This window comes from Melanerpes formicivorus, unplaced genomic scaffold (genome assembly GCF_026170545.1).
Source record: "Melanerpes formicivorus ecotype bairdi unplaced genomic scaffold, bMelFor1.0.p_v2 SCAF_4, whole genome shotgun sequence".
Lineage (NCBI taxonomy): Eukaryota > Metazoa > Chordata > Aves > Piciformes > Picidae > Melanerpes > Melanerpes formicivorus.
Window position 1 is genome coordinate 2,413,090 of NW_027142356.1, and position 15,027 is coordinate 2,428,116.

At 48.2% G+C, this 15,027-nt stretch overlaps 1 protein-coding gene across 1 annotated transcript in view; it reads left to right on the forward strand.

Moving 5' to 3' along the window:
* The window catches only part of GRID2 (glutamate ionotropic receptor delta type subunit 2), a 474,774-nt gene that overhangs the window by 22,063 nt on the left and 437,684 nt on the right, over positions 1-15,027 (forward strand). Inside the window, exon 2 of the mRNA XM_068171063.1 lies at positions 10,306-10,511. Within this exon, the coding sequence (XP_068027164.1) occupies positions 10,306-10,511 (206 nt within the window). The remainder of the gene's footprint in view (positions 1-10,305; positions 10,512-15,027) is intronic.

Below are 15,027 nucleotides of genomic sequence, written 5' to 3' on the forward strand. Positions count from 1 at the left end.
GAGGCAATCCTCAGTTTCCAAATGCTAACGTGAAAGAGAGATGGAGATTCTCTTTCTTTTTCCCCACCACCCCCCACCTCACTATTATTCACTGAATCATATAGAAGCTGGCTGATGAGAGGGAAGCCCACTGCTGTAAAAGTATGATGAAGTACAGTTACTGAATCACAGGATCAGAGGATGTTGGGGTTTGGTAGGGACCTCTGGAGATCATCAAGTCCAACCCTCCTGCCAGAGCAGGACCATAGAATCCAGCACAGGTCACACAGGAACACATCCAGACAGGGATAGAAAGGCTCCTGAGAAGGAGACTCCACAACATCTCTAAGGAGTCTTTTCCAGTGCTCTGGGACCCTTACAGGAAAGAAGTTCTTCCTCATGTTGTGGTGGAATTTCCTGTGCTGGAGTTTCCATACATTGCCCCTTGGTCTATCCCAGGGCACAACTGAGCAGAGGCTGTCCCTGTGCCTTGCTTCCTGACCCCCAGCCCTCAGATATTGATAGACATTGATCAGATCCCCTCTCAGCCTTCTCCTCTCCAGACTAAACAGTCCCAGGGCTTTCTGCCTCTCCTCACCAGGCAGTGCTGCAGTCCCTTCAGTGTCCTTGTAGCCCTCCCTTGGACTCTCTCCAGTAGATCCCTGTCCCTCTTGAACTGGGGAGCCCAGAGCTGGATGCAATATTCCAGGTGTGGCCTCACCAGGGCAGAGTAGAGAGGGAGGAGAACCTTCCTGGCTCTGCTGGACACACTCCTCTGAATGCAGCCCAGAGGCCCATTGGCCTTCTTGGCCCCCAGGGCACATTGCTGTCCCATGCAGAACTTGTTGTCCACCAGCACTCCCAGCTCCTTCTCCCCAGGGCTGCTCTCCAGCAGATCCCCTCCCAGCCTGTACTGCTGCAGTTTATTCCTCCTGCCCAGATGCAGGACTCTGCATTTATCCTTGCTGAACCTCATTAAGTTCCTCTCTGCCCAGTTCCCAGTGTGCTCAATCATCATGCTAAATTGTGGGTCTCCTCCATCTGGGTGTCAGCCACGTTAATAAATATCAGCAGAGGACTGTGAACACCCTGCTCAAGGCTGGAAGCGAGGAGAGGCACCATTAGACTGACTGGAGCTGCACATCTCCCTTATGTACAGTACATTTCCATAATTAATAGTTGCTTACAGGGTGATAACCATCACTGTGTAGGAAAGAATCACTCTGCTAGGCTTACAAAGCTTCGATGGTAAGACTTTGAGTGGTGCTGTTTGTTACACAACGGCTGTTCTCATCAACTGTTCAAGTAAAGTGATCTTTTGTTTAAATCAGCCAGGGAATATTTCTGACAGGTGCCTTCACCTTTACTGCCACAGCTGAAGCAGTTGGTATTTATCATCTGGACACTGAGGAAAATGTTCTCAGATTAAAATGGTGTCAGAGGATGAGCTAATGACTAAGCTGGGTCTGAGATACCCAAAGGGCTGAGGGAGTGCCTTGTAATTGAGGTGGAATGCAATGCTAGATGAATTTATGACAGTTAATCAGCAGTGTCATCTTTCTCTTCTGGTCATACAGGGATCTGAAGATTTTTTAGAAGCTTGCATCTATTTCTAACATAGATTTCTCACTTTTAATAAGTGCATTTGAGTACCTCATCCAAAGCAGCACTGCCAGCAGAGCCAGAGTGGTGATTCTGACACTTTGCTCTGCTGAGACCACACCTGGAGTACTGTGTACAGGTCTGGAGCCCTCAACACAGGAAGGACATGGAGCTGATGGAGAGGGTTCAGAGGAGGTCACAAAAATGCTCAGGGGGTTGGAGCAGCTCTGCTACAAGGCCAGGCTGAGGGAGCTGGGGGTGTTCAGCCTGGAGAAAAGGAGGCTCCAGGGAGACCTAATAGCAGCCTGCCAGTACCTGAAGGGGGCCACAGGAAGGCTGCAGAGAGACTGTTTGCAAAGGCCTGCAGGGACAGGACCAGGGACAATGGCTTCAAACTAGAGCAGAGCAGATTGAGATTGGATGTTAGGAAGAAGTTCTTTAGTATGAGGGTAGTGGACCACCGGAACAGATTGCCCAGGGAGGTGGTTGAGGCTCCTTCCCTGGAGATACTGAAGGTGAGGCTGGACGAGGCCCTGGGCAGCCTGATCTAGTTGGGGATGTCCCTGCTGAGTGTTGGGAGGTCAGACTGGATGAGCTTTGGAGGTCTCTTCTGGCCCAGACCATTCTGTGATTCTATGATTCTACTTAGCATGTAAGATGTTTCTTTAATATTTATTCCTAATTTTGTCCAGCTTATGAACTCATCACTGTATGCAGAGACCAGTTTCCTCACAGGAGATGCCCAAGGCACCGCGGATTTTTCTTCAGTGGCATCCTGATCATTAGACTCTTCCCAAGATGGATTTAGGGGACTTGCTCCCTCTGAAATTATTCCTCCAGTCAGAAACAGAGATGACAAAGCAAAGTTACAGAGGGCCAGAGAGAGTAAAGCAAGAGAAACATTTGATCCAGTGATAAAAGGGCCCTGGTGTAAGAACTACAATTTAATTTTTCATTGCAATCAGGTCATGGAAGTCAGGAATCTTCTTCTTCCAGTTTTATCACACACACAGTGTAAAGAGCTCAATGAAAAGGCAGCAGAACTGCATTTTTTTCCTGTAATCTGGCATCAAGGAAAGCTGAGGATTGTAAATCCTCCTGATCCCCTGAAAATACTGGCACCTTCTCCTTGTCACCTGGCTCTGCACACAGCTGGTCACTTTTGCATTACAAGTCCAACCTGTCACCACAGACCTCATGACTAGACCATGGCACCAAGTGCCACATCCAATCCCTTCAAATGAAGCTCTGTGACAAGCAAGACTGCAAGCTAGAAATAGAAAATACAATGACTCTGCACAAAATATCCACTATTTACAGATATTTGCAATTCATAAACAGCACAAGAACCCCCCTGGTCAAAACCAGGGGGCTACCAATAGCTTTCCCCTCTCCCCAACTCTCAACAAGGGAAAGAGAAAGAGGAGAGAAGCAGAGAGTAGCTGTTAGTACTCAGCCACAAGGAGAATGCAGCTAAGGTCAGTGACAGCCAACCAAAAGCCACCAGCTGGTATCAGCTAGAGCCAAGAGCTGAAAAAGAGCAAGAGTTAGTTTATACTGTCATATATAACATTATTATAGGGTTATAAAATAAGTTTATAAGGTTATAGTGTATAAACTTATAGTATAAACATAGTATAAACTCATATATAATATATAATTTATATATTAACTTTTCAGTTATCAGACCACTGGGACCATTTACCCCTTGTCATTATTTGCCCTCTACATCCAATAGTTATTTATCTACTTTCTGCCACTTTCTACTCAAGATTTGGTGGAAATTTCCCAGGCATCAGCCTAAAACTGCCACACAGGGGAGGTCTGAGTGCTCCTGCCAGGTTGGCCATTTAAGAAGATTCAGGTGTAGAACACACAGGATGCTCATCTCTGCTGCCAGCAGGCTCTGCAGCATCATTTAAGATACTTAACAGTTTCTTCTGCTTTCTGCAGTATTGAAAAGAGCCTTCAGTAAAAGACAATCTGAGTTTAGGTGCCTGAGCTCAGTTTGATTTCTGCTTTATTTTGTAAGTTCTTCCTCAGATCAGGTCTGCAATAACTGATACAGGATCAGGGATCAGTACTGGGCCCCATCCTCTTAAACATCTTCATTGATGATCTGGATGAGGGGATTGAGTCAGTCATCATCAAGTTTGCAGATGACACCAAGTTAGGAGCAGATGTTGGTCAGTTAGAGGGTAGAAAGGCTCTGCAGAGGCACCTCAACCGACTGGACAGATGGGCAGAGTCCAATGGGATGGCATTCAACAAGTCCAAGTGCCGAGTGCTGCACTTTGGCCACAACAACCCCATGCAGAGCTACAGGCTGGGGTCAGAGTGGCTGGAGAGCTGCCAAACAGAGAGGGACCTGGGGGTGCTGATTGACAGCTGCCTGAACATGAGCCAGCAGTGTGCCCAGGTGGCCAAGAGGGCCAATGGCATCCTGGCCTGCATTAGGAATAGTGTGGCCAGCAGGAGCAGGGAAGTCATAGTGCCCCTGTACTCTGCATTGGTTAGGCCACACCTTGAGTCCTGTGTCCAGTTCTGGGCCCCTCAGTTTAGGAAGGACATTGAGAGACTTGAAGGTGTCCAGAGAAGGACAACAAAGCTGGGGAGAGGCCTTGAGCACAGCCCTGTGAGGAGAGGCTGAGGGAGCTGGGGTTGCTTAGCCTGGAGAAGAGGAGGCTCAGGGGAGACCTCATTGCCCTCTACAACTCCCTGAAGGGAGGTTGTAGACAGGAAGGGTTTGGTCTGTTCTCCCAGGCAACCAGCACCAGAACAAGAGGACACAGTCTCAAGCTGCACCAGGGGAGGTTTAGGCTGGAGGTGAGGAGAAAGTTCTTCACAGAGAGAGTCATTCGTCATTGGAACGGGTTGCCCAGGGAGGTGGTGGAGTCCCCATCCCTGGTGGTGTTCAAGAGGGGATTGGATGTGGCACTTGGTCTGTGGTGACAGGTTGGACTTGATGATCTTTGAGGTCTCTTCCAACCTTAGTGATACTGTGATACTGTGACAAATCTGTGTGTGCCAGGTTACAGCCACGCCTGGAGGGGGTGGGCTGATAGGAACCTAGCCCCCAGGGTGAACAAACAAACCTCGCCCAGCTAGGCAGAGAGACTTGGTCCCCCAGCCAGGGGGTTGGGGTCCCTGGGTCAGCTCTAAATGAACAGTGGTGAGAGCAGGTAGCTCTTCTCACTTTTTGGAAATGAGTGACTCATCTGACATAAACAGACAATAGAAATGCATCTTCTGGCTGGGCAACAGGTTGGCTAGCAAATTCAGGGCAAGAAACACCTGTGTCCCAGACACGAGCAGTGCCGTGTCTCCACAGCAGACTGTGGAGGGGGACACAGCCATCTGTGCCGCAGGTTTCCTGCCAGGTTTTTCTGCAGAAGGAGTTTATCTATTAGGAAGATGATTCCACAGTGCAGGGGAGCTGTGTGCCGCTTCCAGACAATCCAGGCAGGAAAGATAATGCAGCCCATTCAGGGGCAGCATCTGTTCTTTGGCATATGCTTGGGGTGTGATCATTGCTAGTGACTTCCTGATGAAATATTGAAAGCACCGTGATGATTTAAGTGGCACTGCAATAGCAGGGGGGGGTTTATGTGCTGTCTGCTGCTCCATAGCAGCAGGTGAGCATCACCAAAGCCTCCATTCTTCAACTGGGTATGATGAGGTGTAAGCAAACTCCCTGCTGATTTCCTCCCCACACCTTTGTGTTGTATCAATCATAGAATCACAGAATGGTCCAGGCTGGAATGGACCCCAAAGGTCATCCAGTCCAAGCCCCTCTGCAGTCAGCAGGGACATCCCCAACTGGATCAGGTTGCCCAGGGCCTCATCCAGCCTCACCTTCAATATCTCCAGGGAAGGAGCCTCAACCACCTCCCTGGGCAACCTCTTCCAGTGTTCCACCACCCTCTTGTTCCTTACATCCAATCTCAATCTGCTCTGCTCGAGTTTGAAGCCATTGTCCCTGGTCCTGTCCCTGCAGGCCTTTGCAAACAGCCTCTCTGCAGCCTTCCTGTAGCCCCCTTCAGGTACTGGATGGTCACAATATGGTCTCCCTGGAGCCTTTTCTTCTCCAGGCTGAACACCCCAGCTCCCTCAGCCTGGCTTTGTAGCAGAGCTGCTCCAACCCCTTAATGATTCTTGTGGCCCTCTCTGGACCCTCTCCATCTGCCAAAGGCAGGACTTTTAAAGAAGTTTTATGAATCCTGGTATCCTTTCTTTTGTCCTGATTCTGTTTTCCTAAGATCATTTTACACAGATACCAAACTGCTGATGTGGTCACCTAGGATATCGTATACATGTCCCTTTTGTCCCTTTCATTGGTGAAGGGAGATTCATTGTACCTGTTCCATTGTTTGCATTTGCAGGTATTCATGGCAAGCAAAGCCATCTGATCCCATACCCTGACTTCTGGGATAACACAAGTTATGCCGAATTTCAATCCATCCAGGATGCTTGTACCTTCAGGTCCAATGAAAATCTGTTCTTGTTTTGAAAGGACACAATTTGGGTGTTGTTTTTTGCTGGTTCCTGCTTACCCTGTTGTGGTGTTGAAGAGGAATGTAGGACTTAAAGCTATAGAATTTAAGTTTTTAAAATGACTTTCATATCCTAAGTAACTTTTCCCCCAGGCACTTTGATGATGTGTCTAGATCCTATCTACATGTGTTCCTTGTACTTAGAACCACAGAACCATCACAGTCTCACAGTATCACCAAGGTTGGAAGAGACCACAAAGATCATCGAGTCCAACCTGTCACCACAGACCTCATGACTAGACCATGGCACCAAGTGCCACATCCAATCCTCTCTTGAACACCTCCAGAGATGGGGACTCCACCACCTCCCTGGGCAGCACATTCCAATGGTGAATGATTCTCTCAGTGAAGAACTTTCTTCTCACCTCCAGCCTAAACTTCCCCTGGTGCAGCATAGAATCAGTAAGGCTGGAAAAGACCTCACAGATCATGGAGCCAACCTGTCACCCAACACCTCCTGACAACTAAACCATGGCTCCAAGTGCCACATCCAATCCCCTCTTGAACCCCTCCAGGGATGGTGACTCAACCACCTCCCTGGGCAGTACATCCCAATGGCCAATCTCTCTGTCTGGAAAGAACCTTTCCCTAACATCCAGCCTAAACCTCCCCTGCAACAGCTTGAGACTGTGTCCTCTTGTTCTGGTGCTGGGTGCCTGGGAGAAGAGACCAACCTCCACCTGGCTACAACCTCCCTTCAGGGAGTTGTAGAGAGCAAGAAGGTCTCCCCTGAGCCTCCTCTTCTCCAGGCTAAGCAACCCCAGCTCCCTCAGCCTCTCCTCCCAGGGCTGTCCTCCAGACCCCTCCCCAGCTTTGTTGCCCTTCTCTGGACACCTTCCAGCATCTCAACATCTTTCTTGAATTGAGGGGCCCAGAACTGGACACAGGACTCAAGGTGTGGTCTTACCAGTGCTGAGCACAGGGAAGAATGACCTCCCTGCTCCTGCTGGCCACACTGTTCCTGATGCAGGCCAGGATGCCCTTGTCCTTCTTGGCCACCTGCTGGCTCATGTTCAGCCAGCTGTCAACCAGCATCCCCATCATCAGGGTTGGAAGGGACCTCAAGGATCATCCAGTTCCAACCCCCCTGCCATGGGCAGGGACACCTCACACTACAGCAGGTTGCTCACAGCCACATCCAGCCTGGCTGCAAAAACCTCCAGGGATGAGGCTGCCACCACCTCCCTCTAGTTTAGCTCCATTCCCCCCACTCCTATCACTACCTGACACCTTATGAAGTCCCTTCCCAGCATTCCTGTAGGCCAGGCAATTAAAACTCCAACTGGACAGTTTATCCAGTTTCATTCCATTGATTTCAGTAGTGAGTAATTCTGAGTGGATAAGCCTGAGGATCTCTAGAGTGAAAGGGTTAAAGCAAGAAATGATTTATCTCATCATTTGCATAGAAGTAGGCATATTTGTAGCAGTTCAGATAATGTCTTCCTAAATTGGTATTTTAAATGGCAAAAAAAATATGTCTAACACCTCTGATTAGATTGAATTTAATTTTCCTGATTTAGCTACCAAACAGAAGCTGTAATTAGTATCTGATTCTCCTATGGAACTTTATTTTTAGGGTAAGCATGTATTTTATTCCTGCTCAAACTATTTTTCAAGTGGTTAGTAATACTGCCTTTCTGACAGGGGCTGAAGAATGAGGCTGCAGTACTGAATGCCTAAAATAGCCTAGGTGCCTAAAATACCACTTCTGTCTTTCCAGCCTCTGCTATTTTAGAGCTCTAGACAAGAAATCTGACTTGCTGATTGTGACAGTCTGACTTCCACGACTGACAGTGTTGGATCATTGATGTGCACTGTTTGATTATGAGCTGTCACATGGCTATTTCTTTGTCATTTGTAATCTCAGTGTCAGTGGAGGGCAAGGATCTGTAATACTCTCTAGTTAGTACATCTCTGTTGGGGAGACAGAGCACTCCCTCAGATCTGGGGACCGAATTTTGTTTTCCTGCTGAAAATAAGCAGATCAAGGTGTGAATATCTAAGATCTTCTTGACAAGGCTCCTGAGACTTCTGTGAAACGTTGAATCACAGAATCACAGAGTCACAGAATGTTAGGGGTTGGAAGTGACCTCAAAAGCTCATCCAGTCCAAAACCCCTGCCTGAGCAGGAGCACCTAGAGCAGGTCACACAGGAACACGTCCAGGTGGGTTTGGAATATCTCCAGAGAGGGAGACTCCACAACCCCCCTGGGCAGCCTCTTCCAGGGTTCTGTCACCCTCACAGGGAAATAATTCTTCCTCCTGTTTCCATGGAACTTCCTCTGCCTCAGCTTCCACCACTGCCCCTTTTGCTGGCATTGGGCATCCCCCAGCAGAGCCTGGCTCCAGCCTCTGGGCACTCACCCTCCACAGCTTTATCAACATCAATGAGGTCACCTCCGAGGCTCCTCCTCTCCAAGCTACAGAGCCCTCAGCTCCCTCAGGCTCTCCTCATAAAGAAGATGTTCCACTCCCTTCAGCATTTTTGTGGATCTGTGCTGGACTCTTTGAAGCAGTTCCCTGAGGTCCTTCTTGAGCTGAGGGGCCCAGAACTGGGCCAAATACTCCATATGCAGCCTCACCAGGGCAGAGATCTTCTCAGATACCTTTTTTTTGGCACAACCTGAAGCCAAGTGCCAAAATTATCTGTCTGTCAGAATCTTACCTTCAGAGCAATTTTCCCCCCCACCTCCCCACACTGGCTCCCACCTCAGTTCCATAATAATCTGCCACAGTTGCTAGAGCCACATCTTAGTCTTATCATTTCACTCTCCATAGTTCCCATATGAAATCCACATGACATCTCCACAGGAGATTTCCTCACTGTATTTTTTTTTCTCTCAAAATAGGTTATTTTTCATTATTTCCTATGATCTTAAAATGTTTAACTTCAGTTCTTCTACAAGCTGTCTCCAGTCAGCCTTCTCCTATGAGAATGTAGCTACTGGAATCCTGGTCAAGGAAAGAGTGAGATGCTCCACTATGTTGTGTGGTTTGTCTTGGAGTTACCCAATGCTGTTGCCAAAATAGACCCTGCTAAGTGCTAGCCTCGAGTCTTTTCCTGGTAGTTTATGCCTTCCTGGGTAACATCTCTGCCAGGCCTTCAAGTTTATCATGTTCAGCCATACCTGCAGTCTGCTTTCAGACTGAATTTCCAGCCTTTTGCTGGCCTCTCACGTCACATGTGAAGTGCATCTGAGGTGCTTTCAGTAGCATAAATGCTTTTGAGTCTTCACCCCATATTTGCCCACCCAACACGAGAAGGAAATCTAGCCTTTGCCCCTCCCCCAGCCCTGTATAAGTCATAGAATGTTAGGGGCTGGAAGGGACCTTGAAAACTCATCCAGTCCAACTGTCAGAGCAGGAGCACCTAGAGCAGATCACACAGGAACACATCCAGGTGGGCTTGGAATATCTCCAGAGAGACTGCACAACCTCGAGGTTATTTATCAACAGAATAAAGCGGACAGAAGAAGGGAGAGGGAGAGGGGGGAAACAGAGAGAGAGAGAAGAGGGAGAGAGAATGGGAAAGGAATTCTATTACCACACCCCCCACCCCTAAGACAGTTTGGGTCCCTGGAGGAAGGCTGCTGCCTCTTTGTCGTGGAGGAGAGGTCATCCTTGTTGGCTGTGCTGTCCTCTGCTGGAGGAGGGGAGGGAGAGATCCCAAAGTCCAAGTCCAAGTCCAAGTCCTACCCTGAGGAGCCTCTTCAGCTCCATGAGTTGCAGCAGGCAGATCTTAGGACACAGAGAGAGGGTTCCTCCTGGTCTGCTGCTTCCAGGCTCCATGGTGATGTCTTTTCTCCTGTGTCTCCTTTTCTCTCCTTGTATTTCCTTCTCAGTTTTTCTCCTCCTGAGCAGGCATTGCTCAGGTCTTTGATACAGCTTTTCAGGTATGTGTCCAGGTGGTGAATCCATTGTACCCTTTGCACCATCCTCCCTTCCCAGGGTAGCTGGTGGGTAGAGGTGATCTTGGCTATGCTCATTCCAGAGGGTCCTTATCCAGTGATATTTGCTCACCACCCCCTCCCTTGACAGCTATCATCTGGGCGAGGAGCAAAGGTGATTTGGTCTTTGTTGATTCACATCAGGAGAGACAGGATTCAATTTGTGTCTATTTCCCCCCCACACTTAATCAATTAACACCTTGTTTGGCTTTTGATATTCCCAGATATCCGTGGAATACAAGAGTTTCTGGACAAAGTGTCTCAGCAGGGAATGGATGTGGCTTTGCAGAAAGTAGAAAACAACATCAACAAAATGATCACTGGGCTCTTCGCCACCATGCGAATAGAGGAACTGAACCGCTACCGGGACACCCTGAGACGAGCCATCCTCATCATGAACCCCTCCACAGCCAAGTCCTTCATAACAGAGGTATGCCTTTGTCACTCCTAACTTCTTGTTTTCTCAACCAGGAATGCAGCTGTTCATCAAAAGATGTTGTTTGTTTAACTCAATGAAAAAATAAAAATGTGGTGGGGTGGAAGGGTAAGGTCAAGAAGCCTCCTCCCTTCCCCCTTGTAAGGCAAAGGGAAAGAAACTTGAAGGGAAAGGAAAAAAAAAAAAAACTCACAAGCTGAATTAGCAAGGCAGTGGAGCTACATTTACAAAGCAATGTAGGGTATGCAGGGGAATATTTACAAATTTACAATATCTACAATATATACAAAGATATACAACAGAGTAACACAGAAATGAGAGTGAGCCCCCTCGGCAGAGGGGGTTCCCCACCTCCGCTCTCCCCTCTCTCCCCCCCTTTCCCCAGAGTGGGATAGAAAGAGAAAGAAAAGAGAGGAAAAAAAGTTAGAAGCAGTTTGTGTTAATTGGAAAGGAGTTAATACAGGCCTTATCAGTTTTTCAAGGCCGGAGCCTTGGCAGAAAGCCCAGCACAGACAGAGAGCTGCTGCACTGTGGAGAGGCGGAAGCAAGACTGATAGAAAAGTCCTGGAAATGCTCAGTTCACTCCCAGTTCAGAAGGTGCTTCCTCCCACTTCACCAATGAAATAGTTTAGATTATTCCTTCCGTTTACCAACTTCCGTCCACCATATTCCCTTTCTTAAGGGGGCAACGTCAACCGGCCACACCCAATCACGGGCTCACAGGATGGTAAGGGTTGGAAGGGTCCTCAGGAGATCTTCCAGTCCAAGCCCCCTGCCAGAGCAAGATCATATGCAGGTCACACAGGAACACATCCAGATGGGTCTGGAAAGTCTCCAGAGAAGGAGACTCCACAAACACTGTTCCAGTGCTCTGTGTTCTCACTCATGTTGCAGTGGAACCTCCTGCACTGCATTTTCCATCCATTACCCCTTGTCTATCCCAGGATGCAACTCAGCAGAGCCTGTCCCCTCCTTCTTGACCCCCAGCCCTCAGATATTGATAGACATTGATCAGATCCCCACTCAGTCTTCTCCTCTCCAGACCAAACAGCCCCAGGGCTCTCAGCCTCTCGTCACCAGGCAGTGCTGCAGTCCCTTCAACATCCTTGTAGCCCTCCCTTGGACTCTCTCCAGCAGATCCCTGTCCCTCTTGAACCAGGGACAATGAAACAAACAAACCAAAACCCTAAACAAACAGAAAATTACAAACAATTTACACATTGTCCCTTCAAAGACCATCATGCATGGGTGCTTACTGACATCCTTCAATGTGCATGCAGACCAGTGGAACTGAATCCTGTATGTACAAAAGCGGTTAGGAAATATGCAGGACAGCCCAAAAGGTGGAACCTCCACCTACATGAGAGCCATGGAGTTGCTGGATTGTGTCCAGAGAAGGGCAACAAAGCTGGTGAAAGGTCTGGAGAATAAGTCTTATGAGGAGTGGCTGAGGGAACTGGGATTATTTAGTCCGGATAAGAGGAGGCTGAGGGGAGACCTTATTGCTCTCTACAACTACCTGAAGGGAGGCTGGAGTGAGGTGGGGGTGAGTGTCTTTCCCCTACTATCACAGAATCACAGGAAACTTCTGGTTGGAAGAGACCTCCAAGCTCATCCAGTCCAACCCTCAACCCAGCACTCAAGGCTCAACACTAAACCATGTCCCTAAGCACCAGCTCCACACACTGCTTGAACACCTCCAGGGATGGGGACTCCAGCACTGCCCTGGGCAGAACATTCCCATGGCTGAGAGCCCTCTCCAGGAAGAAAGATTTCCTAGCATCCAGCCTGAAACTCCCCTGCTGCAGCTTGGAACCATTTCCTCTGCTCTTGTTGCTTGTCATCAAGGAGGAGGATGTCACAGAGCAAGAAGAAATGGTCTGAATTTGTGCCAGGTTCAGAGTGGACATTAGGGGGCAAAAATACTACTGAAAGAGTGGTCAGGCACTGGAACAGGCTGCCCAGGGAGGTGGTGGAGCCAACATCCCTGGAGGTGTTCAAACCAACATGTAGACATGGTTTAAAGGCCATTAGGTTTATGCTTGGACTCAGTGATCTGAGAGGTCTTTTCCAACTGAAATAATTCTGTGATTCTCAAAGAATTAACCCTCAAACTTCTATTTGAAGCTCATCAATATTTTTGCTCCTTGTGTCCCTCCTCAAAATATATTTACAGCTGACAGTGTTCCTGTTATTGAGATACAATCTGTATTTCCCCCTGTGCTCAGCACTGGTTAGGCCACACCTTGAGTCCTGTGTCCATTTCTGGGCCCCCCAGTTTCGGAAAGATGTTGAGTTGCTGGAAGGTGTCCAGAGAAGGGCAACAAAGCTGGGGAGGGGTCTGGAGCACAGCCTGCCTACAACCTCCCTTCAGGGAGTTGTAGAGAGCAATAAGGTCACCCCTGAGACTCCTCTTCTCCAGGCTAAGCAACCCCAGCTCCCTCAGCCTCTCCTCAGGGCTGTGTTCCAAACCCTTCACCAATTTTGTTGCCCTTCTCTGGACTTGTTCCAGCAAGTCAACCTCCTTCCTAAACTGATGGGCCCAGAACTGGACACAGGACTTGAGGTGTGGCCTAACCAGTGCAGTGTACAGGGGCAGAATGACCTCCCTGCTCCTGCTGGCCACACTGTTCCTGATCCAGGCCAGGATGCCTTTGGCCCTCTTGGCTGCCTGGGCACACTGCAGGCTCATGTTCAGCCTACCATCGACCAGAAACAACCCCCCTGTTGTGTTCCTAAAGAAAAACACTCTATTTTAATGAGAAGAAAAATACATTTTCTTCATGGTTTCTTTTCAGACACTTGAAAATGATTGCCACTTTTTGAAGTTACAATGTATGTGCTGTCAGGAAAGTAAACAGCTTATTTTAGGGTTCTGACTCAAAACCCCAATAACCAAGAAAGAACCAAGTAAGCCAAACCCACAGTCCCCCTCTCTCCTGGAGAAGCAACCAACCAACAAAAGCTGAAAGTCAAGATTAAAAAGGCCTCACCATCACTATTTCTCCTTGCCTAGAGACTATTTCCCACCATTTTCCTTGCCTGGAGACTGTAATTCTGCCAGGAAAGGTCATTTTCTTCTTTTAGTGTGTGGAGTTCTGTTGCAGGTTGAAGGAGGAACTTTAGCCTAGTCCCTGAACTGCAAAGACTGAAAGTAAAATAAATGACCATTGGATGTAAAAGGAAAACCATGCTAAGGTCTATAGAATTCATTGGATTACTAATGGGATACAGAGCAGAGGCAGAAACAGTTCTTTCTTTCTTCTTCTTCCATTGCTTCTCTTGCATCTTCTCTCTCTCTCCTGTGGCCTTGCCAGGGGATCTCTGTTTTGACTCCTGTGTGAGGTAACAGGAAGGAGGGATGGAGGTGAACAGTCCCCTGGATCTATCCAGAGGGGTCTGAGGAGTTTTTGTGTGGTTTATAAATGGTAAATACCTCTCTATTGTCCATCTAATGTGAATTTTGTACTGATTCACTGCATTTTGTATTTCTATGTTGTAGTTTGCTTGTGAACAGAGCTTCATTTGCTTTCATCCCAAACTGAGCTAAGTCTGGTAATTTTATTTTGGGGGTAGTTCTCCAAATCATCTGGGGGGTAATTTCAAGCCCACCACAGGTTCAAAACAAGATTGTCACCTCAGGCAGCTTGTTACAGGTTCTGCCAGCATAGCAGCATTCATTTGGAGTGTGATGTCAGATGGGTAAAAGCAGCAGCAGGAGCCTCTCAAGTAGGAAGAGTTACTCAGAGCAGGACAGTAATCATCCCTCTCTATATTCCTGTGGGTGGCAGGGAATGAACTGCACAATAGCCATGCCCCCAGCACCCACTGGCTGCAAAAGGAGAAATTTAGTGTAATAGCTTTGTTGTTGGGCATTTGTCTCAGTCCAGAGAGGGAGAGAGACTCGGTTTTTTTTAGAACATTCCCATGTTGTGGAATCAAATGCACAAACAAGGCCAAATACCAAAAGCCAGGCTGTTTATTAACAGAATAAAGTGGACAGAACAGAATAAGGGAGAGAGAGAGAGGGAGAGAAAATAGACAAAGAGAGAGAGGGCTAGAATGGAATCATATTATCACACCCCAGCTCCCCCCACCCCACAAAGAGGACTTTGCTGGTGAAGGTCTGAGGAGTGATGCCTCTGCTTTGGCTTGGAGGAAAGGTCATCTTTGTTGGCTTGTGCTGTCCTCCCTGGAGGAAGGGAGGGAGAGATCCCAAAGTCCAAGTCCTCCTCTGAGCAGCCTCCAGCATGTGGTGTCTTCAGTAAAGATGTTTTTTCCTCTTCTCTGTGAGTTCTTTTCTTCTTACAGCAGGAAAAACCTAGGACATGGAGAGTGGGTTCCCAATCTGCTGCTTCCAGGCTGCATGGTGGGGTCTTTTCCTCTCTCTGCCTGTTTCTCTCTGCTTGAGCTGCTAGAGCGCAGCTCCCCCTGGCCCACCCCCTAGCCAGATTAATGCATCTGCCAGGTGTGCAATCAGCAGGCAGAGCTGACCCAGCAGGCAGGTCCT